The 16,238-nt window shown below is 39.3% G+C and overlaps 1 protein-coding gene across 1 annotated transcript in view; it reads right to left on the bottom strand.

The window, feature by feature from the left end:
- LOC308663155 (guanine nucleotide-binding protein G(q) subunit alpha) overlaps nt 1-15,659 on the bottom strand; it is a gene marked incomplete at its 5' end in the record, with an annotated part of 93,272 nt that extends 77,613 nt beyond the window's left edge. Inside the window, one exon of the mRNA XM_081319367.1 lies at nt 15,524-15,659. Within this exon, the coding sequence (XP_081175493.1) occupies nt 15,524-15,659 (136 nt within the window). The remainder of the gene's footprint in view (nt 1-15,523) is intronic.
- Between the last annotated feature and the right edge of the window lie 579 nt (nt 15,660-16,238).

Here is a 16,238-nt window from a genome sequence, read left to right as displayed (position 1 = left end):
ATGAGCAAATCTGTTAATAGACAGCAACGTCTGTCCTGGGAAAGGAGGAAGTGTGAGAAAAGAGACTTAAAATAACCACATACTGATTCTGCATGGTATGGGGGGGGGGGAAGAGAATTGTCAGACTTTCAAGATCCTGTTGATAATGCTTGCAGCAACAGAGTTCAAGCCCTCTTTGTGGTGTCTCTTTCCTGACCTGGCCTACCTTGAAGGGTTCACAAAACTCTTTCGAACTTGGTTTGTCTTGGTGGACTACTGCTCCTTTTATATGATTTAACATGATGGTCCCGGGATTGCATGCATCTCATGAATAGTTTTGTTTCATCTCTGAAGTTGCTACCCAGTGAATTTTTACTGCAGCATTTCTCAACCTTGCCATCTTGAAGATGTGTGGAATTGTATCAGCTGAAGTCCATACAGTTTAAAGTTGACAAGGTTGGGAAATACAGTGTTAAATTATCAGAGCAACAAAATTATTAAATGTATGGGGAAGAACCATGTTAACTGGATTTAATAAATTTCAGTTTAATTTATTTTAATTGTATCTTTTAAATTAATTAATTAAAGTATCTCTATAGCTGCCCAGATCACACAATATGAAAATACTGCGGTCCTGGCTTCACTCATTTTTTGGAGACTCGTATATCATTCAAAGGCTCTAGTCAACCTTTAGCCTTAAAAAGGTTGTGTATCACTGCTCTGAAACACATGCAACTCAGTTAACTAAGATCAACACAAAAGGAGGAAGGCGTTTTTCCACAACAGCATCAAAGCTTTAAAAATAGTCGCTGAAGACTGGCCCATATACTGTCTTAACAACATTTTAAAAACTATGGCAATCTTATTTAAGAAAACTTTTGGTCGCAGAGCTGATAGTTCAGCAATAGTGTAGCTGGTAAACAAAGTCTGGATATGATTATAACTGATAGCAATAACAACAATTAACCCTTAATATGGTGATTTCTGGAAACAAAAAACGATTTGAAATTTTCAATTTCTAGATGGTCCATAGACACTACTTTTGTGACAAACCAATATCCTTTGTTTAAATAATGCATCCACAATGTGATAATAATTTGATGAAAAATAATGTCATGCCAAATTTTCTATATTTATTTATTTTTATTCGATTTATATACCGCCCTTTCCTGAAGGACTCAGGGCGGTTTACAGGGTATTTAAAACAAGGAATACAAAAGTTAAAAACAATTAGAGCTATTTGAGGAATATTTTTTGCACTAGATCAAGTTGTAGAGAGAGGGTAATGTGATAATGTTTATTATTATATAACGCCTAAATCAGGCCTGAAACCACTTCAGATACATAGGATAGACCCATCTTGAAATTCTGGTGCAAAATTATATTGAATTAAAATTGCTTATGAGCAGGAATTTGTTCAACAGAACAAATTAAAAGGAATTTAATTTCTATATAAAATTTATTCCTATTTCTTCCATGATTTCTTTTCATGATAATATCATTGAATTTGCTATTTAAGAACATTTTCCTATTATTGTATTTAAACAATCAAGAATTGGATTTTTTTTATCTTTCTAATGCAAATATCTATATATATATATTTCCACAAAACATAGTGTAACCTTCTAAATACCCCTGCATGTTATGTCTTATGGGACAATAAACACTCTGGAAATGTCAGATTTAAAATACTATATTCTATTTGATATTGGCCTTTAATATTTGCAAATACAGTAGTTCTTGACTTATGACCATAACAGCATAAAATTATGGCCATAAATTTTGTCATTAAACATGTCACCACTAACCCTGCTGGATTTTATGATCCTTTTTGTGGTAGTTGTTAAGCAAATGCTGTGGTCATTAAGTGAACATGCAGTTAAGCGAGTTTGTTTTCCTCAATAAGTTTTTTTTTGTTGCCAAAAACATCAGAAACCCACAAAAACAATGAAAATTGTGACCACATGACCACGGGATGCTGCAAATGGCTGTAATGTGATCAAACAGCTAAATTAAGACAGATAACTAGAGAAGAGGATAGAAAGACATTACTTCATTGACTACTGAAGATTCCTTGGATATTGGAATGGGACAACTTGCCACAGCCAACTCACCACACCAAATTGCTGTGGGACAACTCGCCACGGCTAACTCACCATGGGACAACTAACTACAGGACAATTTAACAATTCAATTTAATTATTCAAAATAAATAAAAAAATATTTTAATTTTTGTGATTCATATTTCATTCTGCCCCTCCTTTTGCATTGTTTAATGATTCTATTCCACCATTTCTTTGATATTAGTGTAACTCTTGTCCCACAGCGAATTGTCCTGCGGCAAGTTGGCGATGGCAAGTTGTCCTGTGGAGAATTGACTGTGGCAAGTTGGCTGTGATAAATTGTCATAGACCACTTGGATAGATATTGCCAGAATGGATACCTCAGAAAGTCTAATCAATCTTTTTAAGAACCTTCTAAATGAACAAGAAACTAAAATAAAGCTGAATTTGAAGAAACAATGTTCAGAATATAGAAAAAAACCCTGAAACAAGAATGTACAGTGTTCCTAAATTTGTTTAACTTGTATATGTGTTAGGATCCTTCAACTCAATTTTGATTCCTCGTAACAACCTGAATAGGTCCATGCATTTTTTGGCAATATTTTTGAAAGTAGTTTGCCTTCTCCCTGTGCTCAGAGGAAATGTTTGAGTGTGTACTTGCTGCTAAATTATCCATCTTTGTTAACCATGTGTGCAATGTAATTTCATTAATTTATGTACTGCAAGACCTCTTATTTCAAATTTCCAATGACAAAGATCTGCACTAATACATTTTCCTTCCTAGCATATACTGGCTAGATATTACAGGGAACATTTCCTACAATTTCACAGATAAATTCGACAGCATTCTGTGATTTCTTCCCTCAAATATATTAGTTACATAGAATACAGGTGGAGGTGGGAACCATATACAGTAAATTCATGAATTATAACATTCTGATTTGATTATATGCTGGTCTACGTCAACTTTTAGCAGCTACATAAATAGAATAGCTTCTGATTTAGCAGATTTCAAAAGCGAATTCTCATTAAATATTGCCAGATAAATTAGTGTTCCATTAAAAAGCTATTCTTCGGTAAAGGGTCAAAAAAGAGGCACACTCCAGTTGGCATGTTTAGTAACCAATCATGGTTTCCAGGAGTTAGTAAGCCTCAGCTTTCTGTTTTCTGTAGCACTTCCTTTTGTATGACCTGCCAAGTAAAGCTTTTTCAAACATGGATCAAAGTGGAATCTTTCCTGTTTGAGTACTTAGACCAATCCCACTGTTTTAAATCAAGCAACTACAGTATGTTACAGTTCGTCATCTGATACCACCCGCTGTGCTGCTGTGAAAACAATGATCTCTGCTTCCTATTCCATAGATGAAAAATCTTCAAAACCCTGTCACCAATTTCAATTTCTAGATGTCACTTGCCGTTTCATTTTTGTGGATTTCTAGCTCATAGAATAATAATTTGTTTTTCAGCAAAACCTCCAAACAGTAACTATAAACTACTTCACTGTTTACAGGGTAAAACAGCAAATCGGCACCAAGGAAGCAAAATAAAGTAGCATGCCAAAACATAACTAAATATAATAAACAGTAGACTAATACTAATAATAAAAAGCTTGCCAAGCTATTCCATCTCTTTTACATGGACAATCTGAAGCTGAAAGAAAAAACACAATCTGAAATAGAATTGTTACTCCACACCATTAGTATATGCAGCCAAATTGGGCAAATGTACTATCCTTACCATCAACAGGGGAGGAAAAGTGAAAACGAGAGGAATCAAGATGTTCAATGGAAATAATATCAAGAGTTTGAATGAAGATGATCACTTCAAATACTTGGTCATCCTTCAAGCTGACAAGATCAAGTATACTGAATCACACTGTAATCACACAGACTGATTACAAACAACATTGTAACAAAGTAGTAATATTGGTGCATTGGAAGTTCTGCAAAAAATACCATTTGCCTGCAAGCAAGAAACTGGTGGGACCACAAAATAGATGAAGTAATAGAACATTAAGAAGCAAAAGTTCTCTGGGGCTTTAAAAGTAAAACAGACAAGCACCTGCCACATAACACCCCAGACTTAATAAGATACAAGTCTGGATAGTAGACATGGCAGTGCCTGGAGACAGCAAAATACTGTAGAAGAGAAAGAACTGAAGAAAATCACAAAATACAAAGATCTGCAAATAGAAACAGAACAATTATAGTAAAAGAAAGACAAAGATAGTGTCAATAGTAATACTGAAGGTGTCTTGGATGCAATCCCAAAACATCTGAAGCAGTAGTTGAACACCATCAACATTAACAAAATCACCATCAATTAGTTGCAAAAGGCAGTTTTACTTAGAACAATCTGCAATGATACCTTTAACACCATCAAACAACACTTGTCTGCCCCAAGTCTTTGGGAGATTCAATAAGGGGGTAAAAATGCCAAATCCAGTCTAAACATCTGGCTCACTGTGTGATCAACCACAATAAGCATAACAATGTGACAATCAATCAAAAGTTAATGCATAATAGGAATTATACTTCATCGTTAAAAATGTGTGATAAAATAAATTCTGCAATGGCTACAATATAGAAACTAATTTCATAACAAATAATTAATAAAATATTAACAAATTAATATTTTTCCTATAAATGCAGACCCCCTCCTTCCAAATGATACATTAATTCCAAAGTCTGTGCAAGGTATACCATGCTAAATTTCATTCAAGACATCTAAATATTTAATAAAAGTATTAATTTTTCTTCTCCCTGACCCAATAGGACCTGGCAGGACTTGAATAAAAAATGCCTACTGTGCAGAATATACATCAACTTTATGATTTGATTTCAACTGATCTTCAGTTATCTGCTCTGTTAGCACTATGTATCATCAAGATATAATTTCATTAAAGACAAGCCTAAATTATATAGAAGCATTCCCTTTATCTAAAAAAATATGCTTAGTTCATGAAACCTGTATTATTTTAAAGTGCTGACTGTTTCCACCCACCCCATCTCATAAAGGATCGCATTTTGCAACTTTTAATATTTAACATTAACCTTATAGTTTAATGCAGGAGTGTCCAACCTTGGCAACTTCAAGACTCGTGGACTTCAATTCCCAGAATTCTCCAGACAGCTGGGGAATTCTGGATGCTGAAGTATACAACTGGAGTTGGTAGTGGTGCATACAACCAAAATCTCTCCCTAATACACGGCTGTCAAACTCACCCCGCCACATGATGTATCGCGACTTTTTTTGCATTGCCAGAGCTGGGATGGGTGCGGCCTCCATATGATGCCACCGGCCCATGGGCCGTCAGTTTGACAACCCTGCCCTAATATCACCTATATGTTTTCTTGGGGCAGAGTTCCAGAATGACAACTATCACTGCAGCCCTTCACCGAACTGGTATTTATGGCAGAGTGGCTAGACCAGGAGTAGGCAACCTTGGCTCTTTTATGACTCATGGACTTCAACTCCCAGAATTCCTGAGCCAGCTAGATGGAAGCTTCTCCTCAGTGCAAAACACATGAAAGCCTGTTTGGAGTTTGCAAAAATGCACCTGGAGGACTCTCAGACTGTAAAGAACAAGATTCTATGCTCTGATGAAACCAAGATTGACCTGTTTGGCCACAATTCTAAATGTTACTTCTGGAGAAAACCAGGCGCTGCTCATCATCTGCCCAATATCATCCCAACAGGGAAGCAGGGTGGTGGTGGCAGCATCATGCTGTAGGGATGTTTTTTAGCAGCAGGGATTGGGAGATTGGTCAGGAAGGAAAGCTGAATGGAGCAAAGTACAGGGATATCCTCAATGAAAACCTGTTCCATAGCGCTGAGGACATCAGACTGGGCCAAAGGTTCATTTTTCAAGATGACAACAATCCTAAGCACACAGCCAAGACAACTCTGTAAATATCCTAGAGTAGCTTAGCCACAGCCCTGACTTGAACCCTACTGAATATCTCTGGAGGGGCCTGAAAATGGCTGTCCACCGACAGTTGCCATCCAACCTGACTGAGCTTGAGAGGTTTTGCAAGGAATGGCAGAAAATCCCCCAATCCAGGTGTGCAGTTTGTCGCGTCATACCCCAAAAGATTTGAGGGTGTGATTGTTGCCAAAGGTGCTTCAACAAAGTCCTGAGTGAAGGGTCTGAATAGTTATGTCAATGTGGTAAGTTCTTTCTTATTAATAAAGCTAAATAGACATACAGAGCGTGCAAAATTATTAGGGAAGTATTTTGACCATATCATTATTTTCACGCATATTTTCCACCTCCAAGCTGTATAAACTTGAATGCTTAGTGGATATAAGCATATCAGGTGATGTGTATTTGTGTAATGAGGCAACAAGGTCACAAGAAACATGTTGAGAAAAAAAGATACACATTAACTGCCAAACGTGAAGCTACCAGGAACCCATTCTCCTCCAGTGCTGTCATATTCCAGAACTGCAACCTACCTGGAGTTCCCAGAAGTACAGGGTGTTCAGTGCTCAGAGACATGGTCAAGGTAAGGAAAGCTGAAATCTGACTACCACTGAACAAGACACGCAAGTTGAAACGGCAACACTGGGCTAAGAAATATCTGCACACAGGTTTTTCAAAGGTTCTATGGACTGATGAGATGAAAGTGACTCTTGATGGACCAGATGGATGCGCCTATGCACTTCAACTCAGACGCCAGCAAGTTGGAAGTGGGGTACTGGTATGGCCTGGTATTATTAAAGATGAGGTAGTTGGACCTTTTTGGGTTGAAGGTGGACTCAAAATCAACTTCCAAATCTACTGCCAGTTTTTAGAAGACACTTTCTTCAAGCAGTGGTATAGGAAAGTCAGCATCTTTCAGGAAGACCATGATTTTTATGTAGGACAATGCTCCATCGGATGCATTGAAGAACTCCACTGCGTGGCTAGTCAGTAAAGGCCTCAAATATGAAAGAATAATGACAGGACCCCCTTCCTCACCTGACCTAAACCCTATTGAGAACTTAAAGGGGAGATTTACAGTGAAGGAAAACAATACACCTCTCTGAACAGTTTCTGGGAGGCTGTGGTTGCTGCTGCACAAAACATTGATCATCAACAGATCAAGAAACTGACAAGACTCCATGAATGAAAAGCTTATGATTGTTATTGAAAAGAAGGGTGGCTATAACGGTCACTGATTTTTGTTGTTGTTGAAATGTCAGAAATGTTAATTGTACATTTTGAGTTATTATTCTCACTTTAACAGATACAAATAAATGAGATGGGCAATTTTTCATTTTTAATTTAATTGCATAATAATTCTGCACACTAATTATTGCCCAATAATTGTGCATTCATAGATATAAGATAGATATAAACTACAACATCACTTTTACTATCTTAAATATTCAGGTTTGAGGTTTATTAACATTTTGGATTGACTGAGAGCACTGTAGTTGTTCAGTAAGAAAATTAATCCTCCAAAATACAACTTGCCTAATAATTGTGCCCACAGTGTAACTATATCTATAAAAATATATTAATAAACAATAATGCTATAGAATTTACATAGCCATTTTACGTTTTTCACTATTACACCTTTTCACTTTTAAGATGATGCAACGTAACAGTGTTTTATGTGGAAATAAACCAAATGTAGGATAAGGAATGGCAGGAGCTGAGGGCAGATTGATAAGATGGATCAGCCTAGTGTCTCCGTGTAGCCACTAGTGAACTAACTCCATTCCCCCTTTGAACCCCAAGTACTGACTGCTAGTTGAAAAGATTCCTGTGCATAGGCCTTTAGCAATAAATAAGATTAAAATTTCACGTGTGGACCTAGTCTTTTGTTCCTGACATTTACCAATTTTCCAAACATTTTACTGAGAATATTAGGAAGTATTTGCATAGGATACGTATGTGTGCCCACGCATGTATAGGATACGTATGTGTACCCACGCATTCTTAATGCAGTTTCCCTGCAAATGTGTTTTGAACATAACAGTCCAGCCAGATCAAACCAAATGTCCTCTAATCCAATATACTGTTCCTTATAGGGACCAACCAAATATTTCTAATCAAATCAAAATATAAAAGCAATTGATAACAACACAGGAAATATAACCTAACATTCTATTATTTATTCAACAGTGTCTAATGCAAACAAAGTTAGAAAAATTAATACACTTGGGTGATATCTTTGCAAATGAACAATTGTTTTGTTCTCTTACTGACATCTATTACTTTAATGTACAGTAATTAGAATATGACATTTATACGTGTGTAAGGGTAAAAGTAACTATTTACTAGTTATTACTAGCCCTGGAAGGTACTGCTCTCAGTGTCTACTCAGACCATTTTAAGAAAGAAAATGCTAAGAACATTATAATACCATCTGATCACAACATTTTATGTAAGGACTTGTATCGATATAAAGAAGTGTTGCAAAATAATTCATGTATTTTTTAAATTTAACATTTTATTATTTGGTGAAATCAAAAGATGTTGTAAATATCTACTATTATTCCCTAAGTGCCATAAAATTTTAAAAAAATGGAACAGAATATTCTAGGTCTATCACTGATTTTATTTCATGGTTTGGTAGTTTTTACTTGATTATTTGGTAATACAGGGCAGGCTATTTTTGTTTTATCATAGTTTTTAAAGCTTTACAGGTAGTCCTCTACTTACAACAGTTAATTTACCGACCATTCGAATTTACAATGGCACTATAAAAATGATTTATGACTGTTTTTCACACTTACAACCATTGTAACATCTCCATTGTCATGTGATCAAAATTCAGTTGTTTCGCAAATGACTCATATTTATTGTAGTACAGTGCCCTGGGGTCATGTAATCACCTTTGTGACCTTCTGCCAAATAAAGTCAACGGGGAAGCTGGTTTACTTAACAACCGTTACTTACTTAATAAGTGAAGTTAACTATGGTGGCAAAAAGATCGTAAAATTCAATTAACAATAGTTTCAGTTTGCAATAGAAATTTTGGATTCAATTGTGGTCATAAGTTGAGGAGTACCTGCATTTACAAAAAAAAGGAAATTTAGAAATTGTAGTCTATATATCTGGGGTTCAAGAGGTTGGAAAAGAGCTGATTTACAGAGCTTTTGAAATGAGCCATTAACTGTTGTTTCTGAAGGCTGGGTCATTATTGTATTATTTGGGAAGGAATCAATGTGAAATTATGAAGTCAATAATAAAGGCCAAATATCTTTCTGCTTGTAAACCAAAAGTTATGGAACTGGAAGATGTACTGTAGATATCTCCTAAATTGACAATATTGGTTACCAGAAAGAATTGAGGCAATAAATCAAAGAATTTGGTTGAGAAATCTTTTTTATTTTCATCAATACAAAAAGTATCCTGAATGTGTCCAATAATCCAATGGCAAAAACCTGCATTAATATAGTCTTCAACAATGTTTGAGTCTAATTATATTTTAGCAATAGCACTTACCGTATATACTTGAGTATAAGCCGAATTTTTCAGCCCACTTTTTGGGCTGAAAAATTCCACTTCGGCTTATACTCCAGTCAACAAAAAAACTTACCGAGGACTTGTGCGCGGCCGAGGCTTTGGTGCTTCCGGGATCGCGCGCACCTCTCCCAAGCCACCGCAGTCCGAGACCTGCAGGTCTCCGTTCCTCCGCGCCCTGCCTGCCTGCTTCTTTCAGCTGTCTGCCCATCAGCTGTCCATAGGGATGCTGCAAAGCTCTCCTTCTCTAGGCCTTGGACTCCCTCCTGGCTGAAGAGTAGATGAACCAAGCCAGCAAGGAGACAAAATGTTTCTGCAGCTGTTTTTCCTCTGAAGGTTTTTTTTGTTGTTTTTTTTTTAAAGTAATCTCCGAAGGTTATGCCAGAAAATGGAGGACGCTGGGTCTTTGCAAGCTTTAGCTGTCCGCCTGGCTGCCTGAAGGCCGCCCTTTTCAGGCAGTCTGACAGACAGCTAAAACTTGCAAAGACCCAGCGTCCTCCATTTTCTGGCACAACTTTTAGGGATTTATTATTATTATTCCTACTACTACTATTACTACTACTACTACTTCAGGAGTAAAAAGTTGCAGAAAAAAATTCTCTCCTTACTAGCTTAGTTCCTCTACTCTTCCATCTGGAGCCAAGGTAAGATTTTAAAAAGGGATATTGGTTGGAAGGCAGAGGGAGAGTTTAGTTTTAGCATCTAAAAAAAGGGGGGGGGGAAATCAGCGAGTACATCCCAACCAGCTTTTTATGTTTTTGTTATTGAAGAAATATGGGGGAGGGGGAGGGGTTCTGGGGTGGGTTGGGGAGGGGATAATATTGTAACTTCAATAAAAATTTTCAATAAAAAAAAAAGAAATATGGCTTTCTGGGGGAAGGTGGGGAGGGCGTTAAGGAAGGAAAGGGTTTTTGGAAGCTCGTCCTGAAGCTGCCTTTTGTGCAAGGGGCCTTTTCTCAAAGCCTAGAGAGGCAGCTTTGTTGCCTCCCCGTAGACAGCTGATGGGCGAACACCAAAAGCTCCAAAAGGCTAGGGAACTAGTCCCAGAACACCTTGGTAGGAGGAAGGGCAGAGGCAGAATTGGGAAAGAGGTAAGACAGGGTTTTCCTTCCCAGATGTTTCTCTTTGGCAAGACAGCCAGCTGTGCTGAAGCCCAGTATCTGGGGGTGGGGGAGACCTGAGGCAGGCGGGCTGGTGCTTGCATTAGGCCTCCCAGGATCCCAGAGGCTTGCAGAGCGCGGATCCAGCCTCCGAGGCATGCAGAACGGCGGATCGGCTTATACTCGAGTCAACAACTTTTCCCAGTTTTTGGGGGTGAAATTGGGGGTCTCGGCTTATACTCGAGTCGGCTTATACTCAAGTATATACGGTAGATTTTTATACTGCTCCATAGTGCTTTACAGCACTCTCTGAGTGGTTTACAGTATCAGTATATTTTCCCCAACAATCTGGGTTCTCATTTTACAGACCTTGGAAGGATGGAAGGCTAAGTCAACTTTGAGCTGGTCAGGATCGAATTCCTGGCTACGGGCACAATTTGCCTGCAATACCAAATACTAACCACTACACCCCCATGGCTCTGAACTGACATATTTCATCCAGAAATGTTACAACCAGAAATGTAAAGAAATCAAATAACTTATTTACTTCTTAGTTTGTAGGGTTTTCTAGCCTAATTTTTTGTTTTGCTTGGTACTTGGCATCCTACAAAATTAGGTTTGATGGCAGCAGACCCCTAAATATTGCTGTCTGGAAGTTAATATTAGCTTTTAAATCCCTTGAAATTAGGGACTTTACTATCCAAGAACCTGATTGCCATCTTCTTCTTCTTCTTCTAATATTATTATTATTATTACAGTATCTCACCTGATTTTTAAAAATTTCCTAAGATATCTTCCAAAAGTCACAAATATTCACTGAAACCCATTTGTCCAGACATGTAAGACAAAGTTTTTTTCTTATGCTGTTTTCTAGTACAAAATGTACTTCATCCAAGGAATCTCCTGGTAGTAAGACATGCCACTAATGTTCCCTTTTCAGTAATCTTTAAATTCTACTATTCTAAATTCATGGTTTTATTTCAAATTATTTATGCAATGGTTTGGTGCTCTTAGCAAAAAGATGTTCCAAAATATTAATAAATTAAGTATTCAGATTATTGGATTTATATAATGCATTTTAAATGGGACCCTAATGATGTTTTTCACATTAAAGATCTACCCCAGTTCAGCTTCAACAAAGATCTATTACTGTGTAAGCTGCTCTCAGACCATCCTTCTTGGATTTTTAATATTTCAGTTGGGACTCTGCAGACCGCTGTCATCTCTGAAACATTAGCCACGTTTTTCCATTTATTTTGTCCTGAATTTCAAACCGACTTTTCTTATGTTCTTGCCTACTGGAAGATTTGCATATTAATTTGCAAACTCTATTTGGCTTAATAAAGGCCAAAGGCCATTAGTATCATGAATTGCTTTTTTAAAAAACGGAACCATTAAATAAAACATTTATTTTAAGTTCAATAGCCTTTACTTCCAAGAAACTGATACATATTTTATAAAAACTTCATTTCAAGTTATGGTTCCATGTATATATAATCTGTTGGGTGCAGCACCACCTGACTTTGGTTGATCTGAAAAAACTTAAAAGCAGAACCTGTTAGTATTCTACCAGGAAATCCCAGGGCTATAGGCTAATCTGGGGAGTAAAAATAATTTAAGATGACAATATAGTACAACATAACTTCCATACTGTTGTCAAGGAAAAAAAACGGGTGTTCACATAATCATCATGAGTAGAATCTGACTAAATAAAATCATCATTATTTTTACAATGGAGAGTATTATAGACTCAATAAAATGGCTTTCCCTTGTTTTTATGATCTATGTTCCTTCTGAATGTGGAGCAGGATATAAATAGAGAAAGTCTTTTTCTAAAGTGTTGTTCCAACTCCACATTTTAGTCAATAGTTCTGCTATTTCTTGGTAGCTTCCCATCCAATTAATGACTAGGTTTGATCCTGCTTAACTTGTTAAGCCTGCCCAGGGTCAGTTAGGTGCTACCATTTAGCTTCAGTAAGTCATAAGAGAAGACAAATGTTAGAAACAAATGATAAATGAATATACTTTTATTAAGTGATAACTGGAATATAGGTCTTCTACTGAATAAAATCCATATGTCAAATACAGCAGAGAAATAACATTAAAGGTAATTTTTGGCTTACTCTCTAATCCCAGAACATATACTTGGAATTGAGGGAAGCCTTTAATTTCTACAAAGTTTGTTCTCATATTAACATGAATCATTCTGATACATAGGCTAAAAACAGTGAATATTGTATGTTGTGATTTAAAGAGTAAATCCAGCAGTCCAAAATGTTTTCAGATGTTTGATGAAACCCTCAAGAAAAAAAATCAAATTTTCTGTTCTTCACAAAAAAATCTTACTGAAATTTCTGAGTTTTTAAAGGAGCCCATTATAGTTCTAAATTTACTTGCAACTCCATTTGTGTAACTACCAGTTTGCTGACAATAGTTTTAATCTAACAATTTTTAGAAAGCTTAATTGGAAAGCTCTGTACACACATAATTGAAATTTTCATCGAAAAATTGGTGGATTTGAACAGTGCATTTGTTAGTTTTTAGAAAAAAAACCAAGAAAACTGTAATATCTTATAAGAATTTGCCATCATCCACCCGTTCTATGACCCATTCCTATTTTTTCTCCCAAAGAGTGGCGACCAATATATTTGTAAATGAGGCACACTATTATAGTCAAGTTTTTAACTAGCATACAATATGGATATTATTCTAACAGACAAACAAAACTCCTTATGTTCACAATGAATACAAAAAGTCTACTATTTATATATCAAATCATCTGGGATTTATTAATAAAAACCAGATACTCAGAGACATCTGACTTTGTTATAAGACATCCCTGACATATATATGGTATGGGTTAATTTCTCAGCTATGGGTAAACACTCATAAGGAAGATACCAAGTATCTAAATGCACTTTCCACACATCCCCTTTTCCTCCAATCTGAAATTGTACTTAAAAGACTGTATTTTTAAAAATTCAGCAACCTAGGAACAAGTATCTGATAATGTTGATCTGCCTTCCCGAACTTGGCATCCTCCAAACACATTGGGATTATAATGTCCAAAATCCCCAGATGCCCAACTAATTTTGAGAGTTGTAGTGTCATCACAACTGAAGGTGTCAGCTCTGAGAAGGCTGGTGTGGACTACTAAAGAGTAGGGTAGAGCAGTAACTTGCCTCAAAGGTGTTAATATTCTACCTGGATCTTCTTATGGCAATACAAAGAGAAGTACAACTTATTTATTTCAAGTCAGCTTACTCCTGACAAGCCTGAGCCAATGGAGCCCAAAGAGCAAAGATCCTTTTCTTTGCACTATTATATTCTTTTTCTACCCATAACAATATGAACTACACAGCAGAACTTACATAAGAAAAAAGACATCTATGTTGCTGAGCAGCCCCGGAATGCAGTTTGTTTTCTGAGCTCTTTGCCAATTTTAATTTTTCTTAATGGAAAACGTCCCTAAGACTGAAGAATTAGTTTTGCGTACAAAACAGAGGCAGGCTTCAATAAAGCCATGAGCTCTTTGTGAGGTTCACACATGGCAGTCAATTTTATAATACCACGCCTTCCAAGCAAACAGTACTGCAGACATTTTTCCCCCCAAGCCATTATTCCTAGTCATAGCCTCCCCTTTGAATTAATTAAGGTGCCAACAGCAGGACATACAGACCCTCACCAAATGGACAAGTACTTTTTTCTCCCATGTGTCTTTAATTTAGGTGGCTTGAACCCCCCAAAAGGCAAGGGCTCCACCTGTTCCTATTCTCACACAGATCTAGCTTACCAATTATAGGAGTCCCTGATCCAAAGCTTTCACCTTTCTGTACCAATAAAAGATTCCCAGTTCACAGCCAGCCTCTGGCAGAAGGCTGGATCCAGACCTTTGCTTGCCTTCCACCCCACCTGTGTTCAGATCCTGATGCCTTTCAAAGAAAAACCAGGGCACATATTGCCCTTTGCTCCAGGGCAAAGACTCCAGCCTCCCTGAAACAGGAGCACGTATTCAGAATCCTGTCCTCATCAATCCTAGAAGGAAACTCCTTCAGTCCAGCTCTTTATTTCGGGTCAACCTTAGCAAAGGCGGGGGGGGGGGGGGTTGCGTTTTCCCTTCTTGCTCTCTTCGCATTCCCACAAACAGGCGTTTGCCGCCCATCTCTCTGCCTGAATGAAGCTCGGCATCTTCTTGCTCTACTTCTCCTCTCTCCCTTTTCACCCGACCTCTCCTTTTTCTCTCCATTTTCGGGAAGGCGTCCACGCCACACACGAAACAACCCCACAGCAAACACAAGCAGCCATTCGACTCGCTGCTTGCTCGGAAGGGCAGGAGGAGACGGCGGGCAAATATGCCAGGAGAAGAAAGGGCCGAGACGGCTAGCTAGGCAAAGCAGCCCGGCATCCGCACACCTCGCTCCTACTACGTCCAGGATAACGCATCTCCTTATGGATGGAGGTGGCACAGTCCCGTTGGGGGGGGGGGGGAGAAAGAAAAAGGAAAAAAAAAGGAAGCGGGAAGGGGTTGCAATTCTCCCTTACGGTCCCTCGTCACCCTGTCGTTTGAACACACCTTTCACGCCAACAGACCCCAAGCTCTGATTTCCTTACAGCAGCAGCTGGCTTGGCTACCGCCACGATGTGCACAACTGCCCGGGAATAAATCCAAAGAACCCGGGGCCACTATTCTTGGGAGAGCTCTCGCGTGCACATACACACGCGCGCGCATCAGCACACCCAGGATTCACCCCCTTTTTTTCCTATAGGTAGACCTTAAGCTCCTCAGGCGCATTTATATGCAGTCTCCCTCTTTCGTCTGGGACGAAGCCAGATTGGCCCGAAGGGAGGAGGAGGCGGGGGGGAAAGGGAGCAAAGCGGTTTGCCCCAAATGGGGCGACGGGAGCCCTCCGGCTAAGCCTTACCCAGCAGCAGCAGCTTGAGTTCTCGGCGAGCGTCCCGCTTGTCTCGGCGGAGCTGCCTCTCAATCTCATCGTTGATCCGCCTGGCTTCCTTGGCTTCCTCGCTCAGGCAGCACGCCATGATGGACTCCAGAGTCATTCTTCCGAGCTGGTTCAGGCGCAGCCCCCCCACCCCCACCCCCCGAAAAGACACAGACCCCGAGCCACGAAGCCGCGAGCGCCAGAAAGCCCTCCCGCTCCTCAGTCGGAGCGCCCCTCCCGTCGCCAAGCGCGAGCGAAGGCAAAGGCGAGGAGCCCCGGGGAGAAAGAGAACCCTGGCTGCTAACACGCCGAGACGCCCGGGCACATCCGAGACGTGCCCCCCCCCCGCCTCCGCCCCAGGCAGGTGTCCCCCACCTACGCCGCCTCCCCGCCCCCCCAAGCCTGCCTTTGGAAACCCTTCGCCCGCTTCCAAGTCCTCTCCCTTCAATCCTGCGCCAAACCGCGGAGAAACATCCGCCCAGGCAGAAGCAGCAGCAGCAGCAGCAGCAAGCGCGCTAACCGGCAGAAAGCAAAAGCGTCCTGCTTGCAAACAACCCCGCTTTCTTACCCCTCCCTTTTATTCCTGCGCTTGCCGCCGCCGCCGCCGCCGCCTCTCGGCTCCCTCCTCGACCCACCCTGGCAAATCGCGCGGCTCTTCCCTTCTCCGCCTGGAAGCCCTAGCTAGCGACTGCGCCCG

The sequence above is a fragment of the Vipera berus genome, assembly GCF_964194415.1.
Source record: "Vipera berus genome assembly, chromosome: 2".
Taxonomy (NCBI): Eukaryota; Metazoa; Chordata; class Lepidosauria; order Squamata; family Viperidae; genus Vipera; species Vipera berus.
This window is presented reverse-complemented; position numbering and strand designations above follow the sequence as displayed.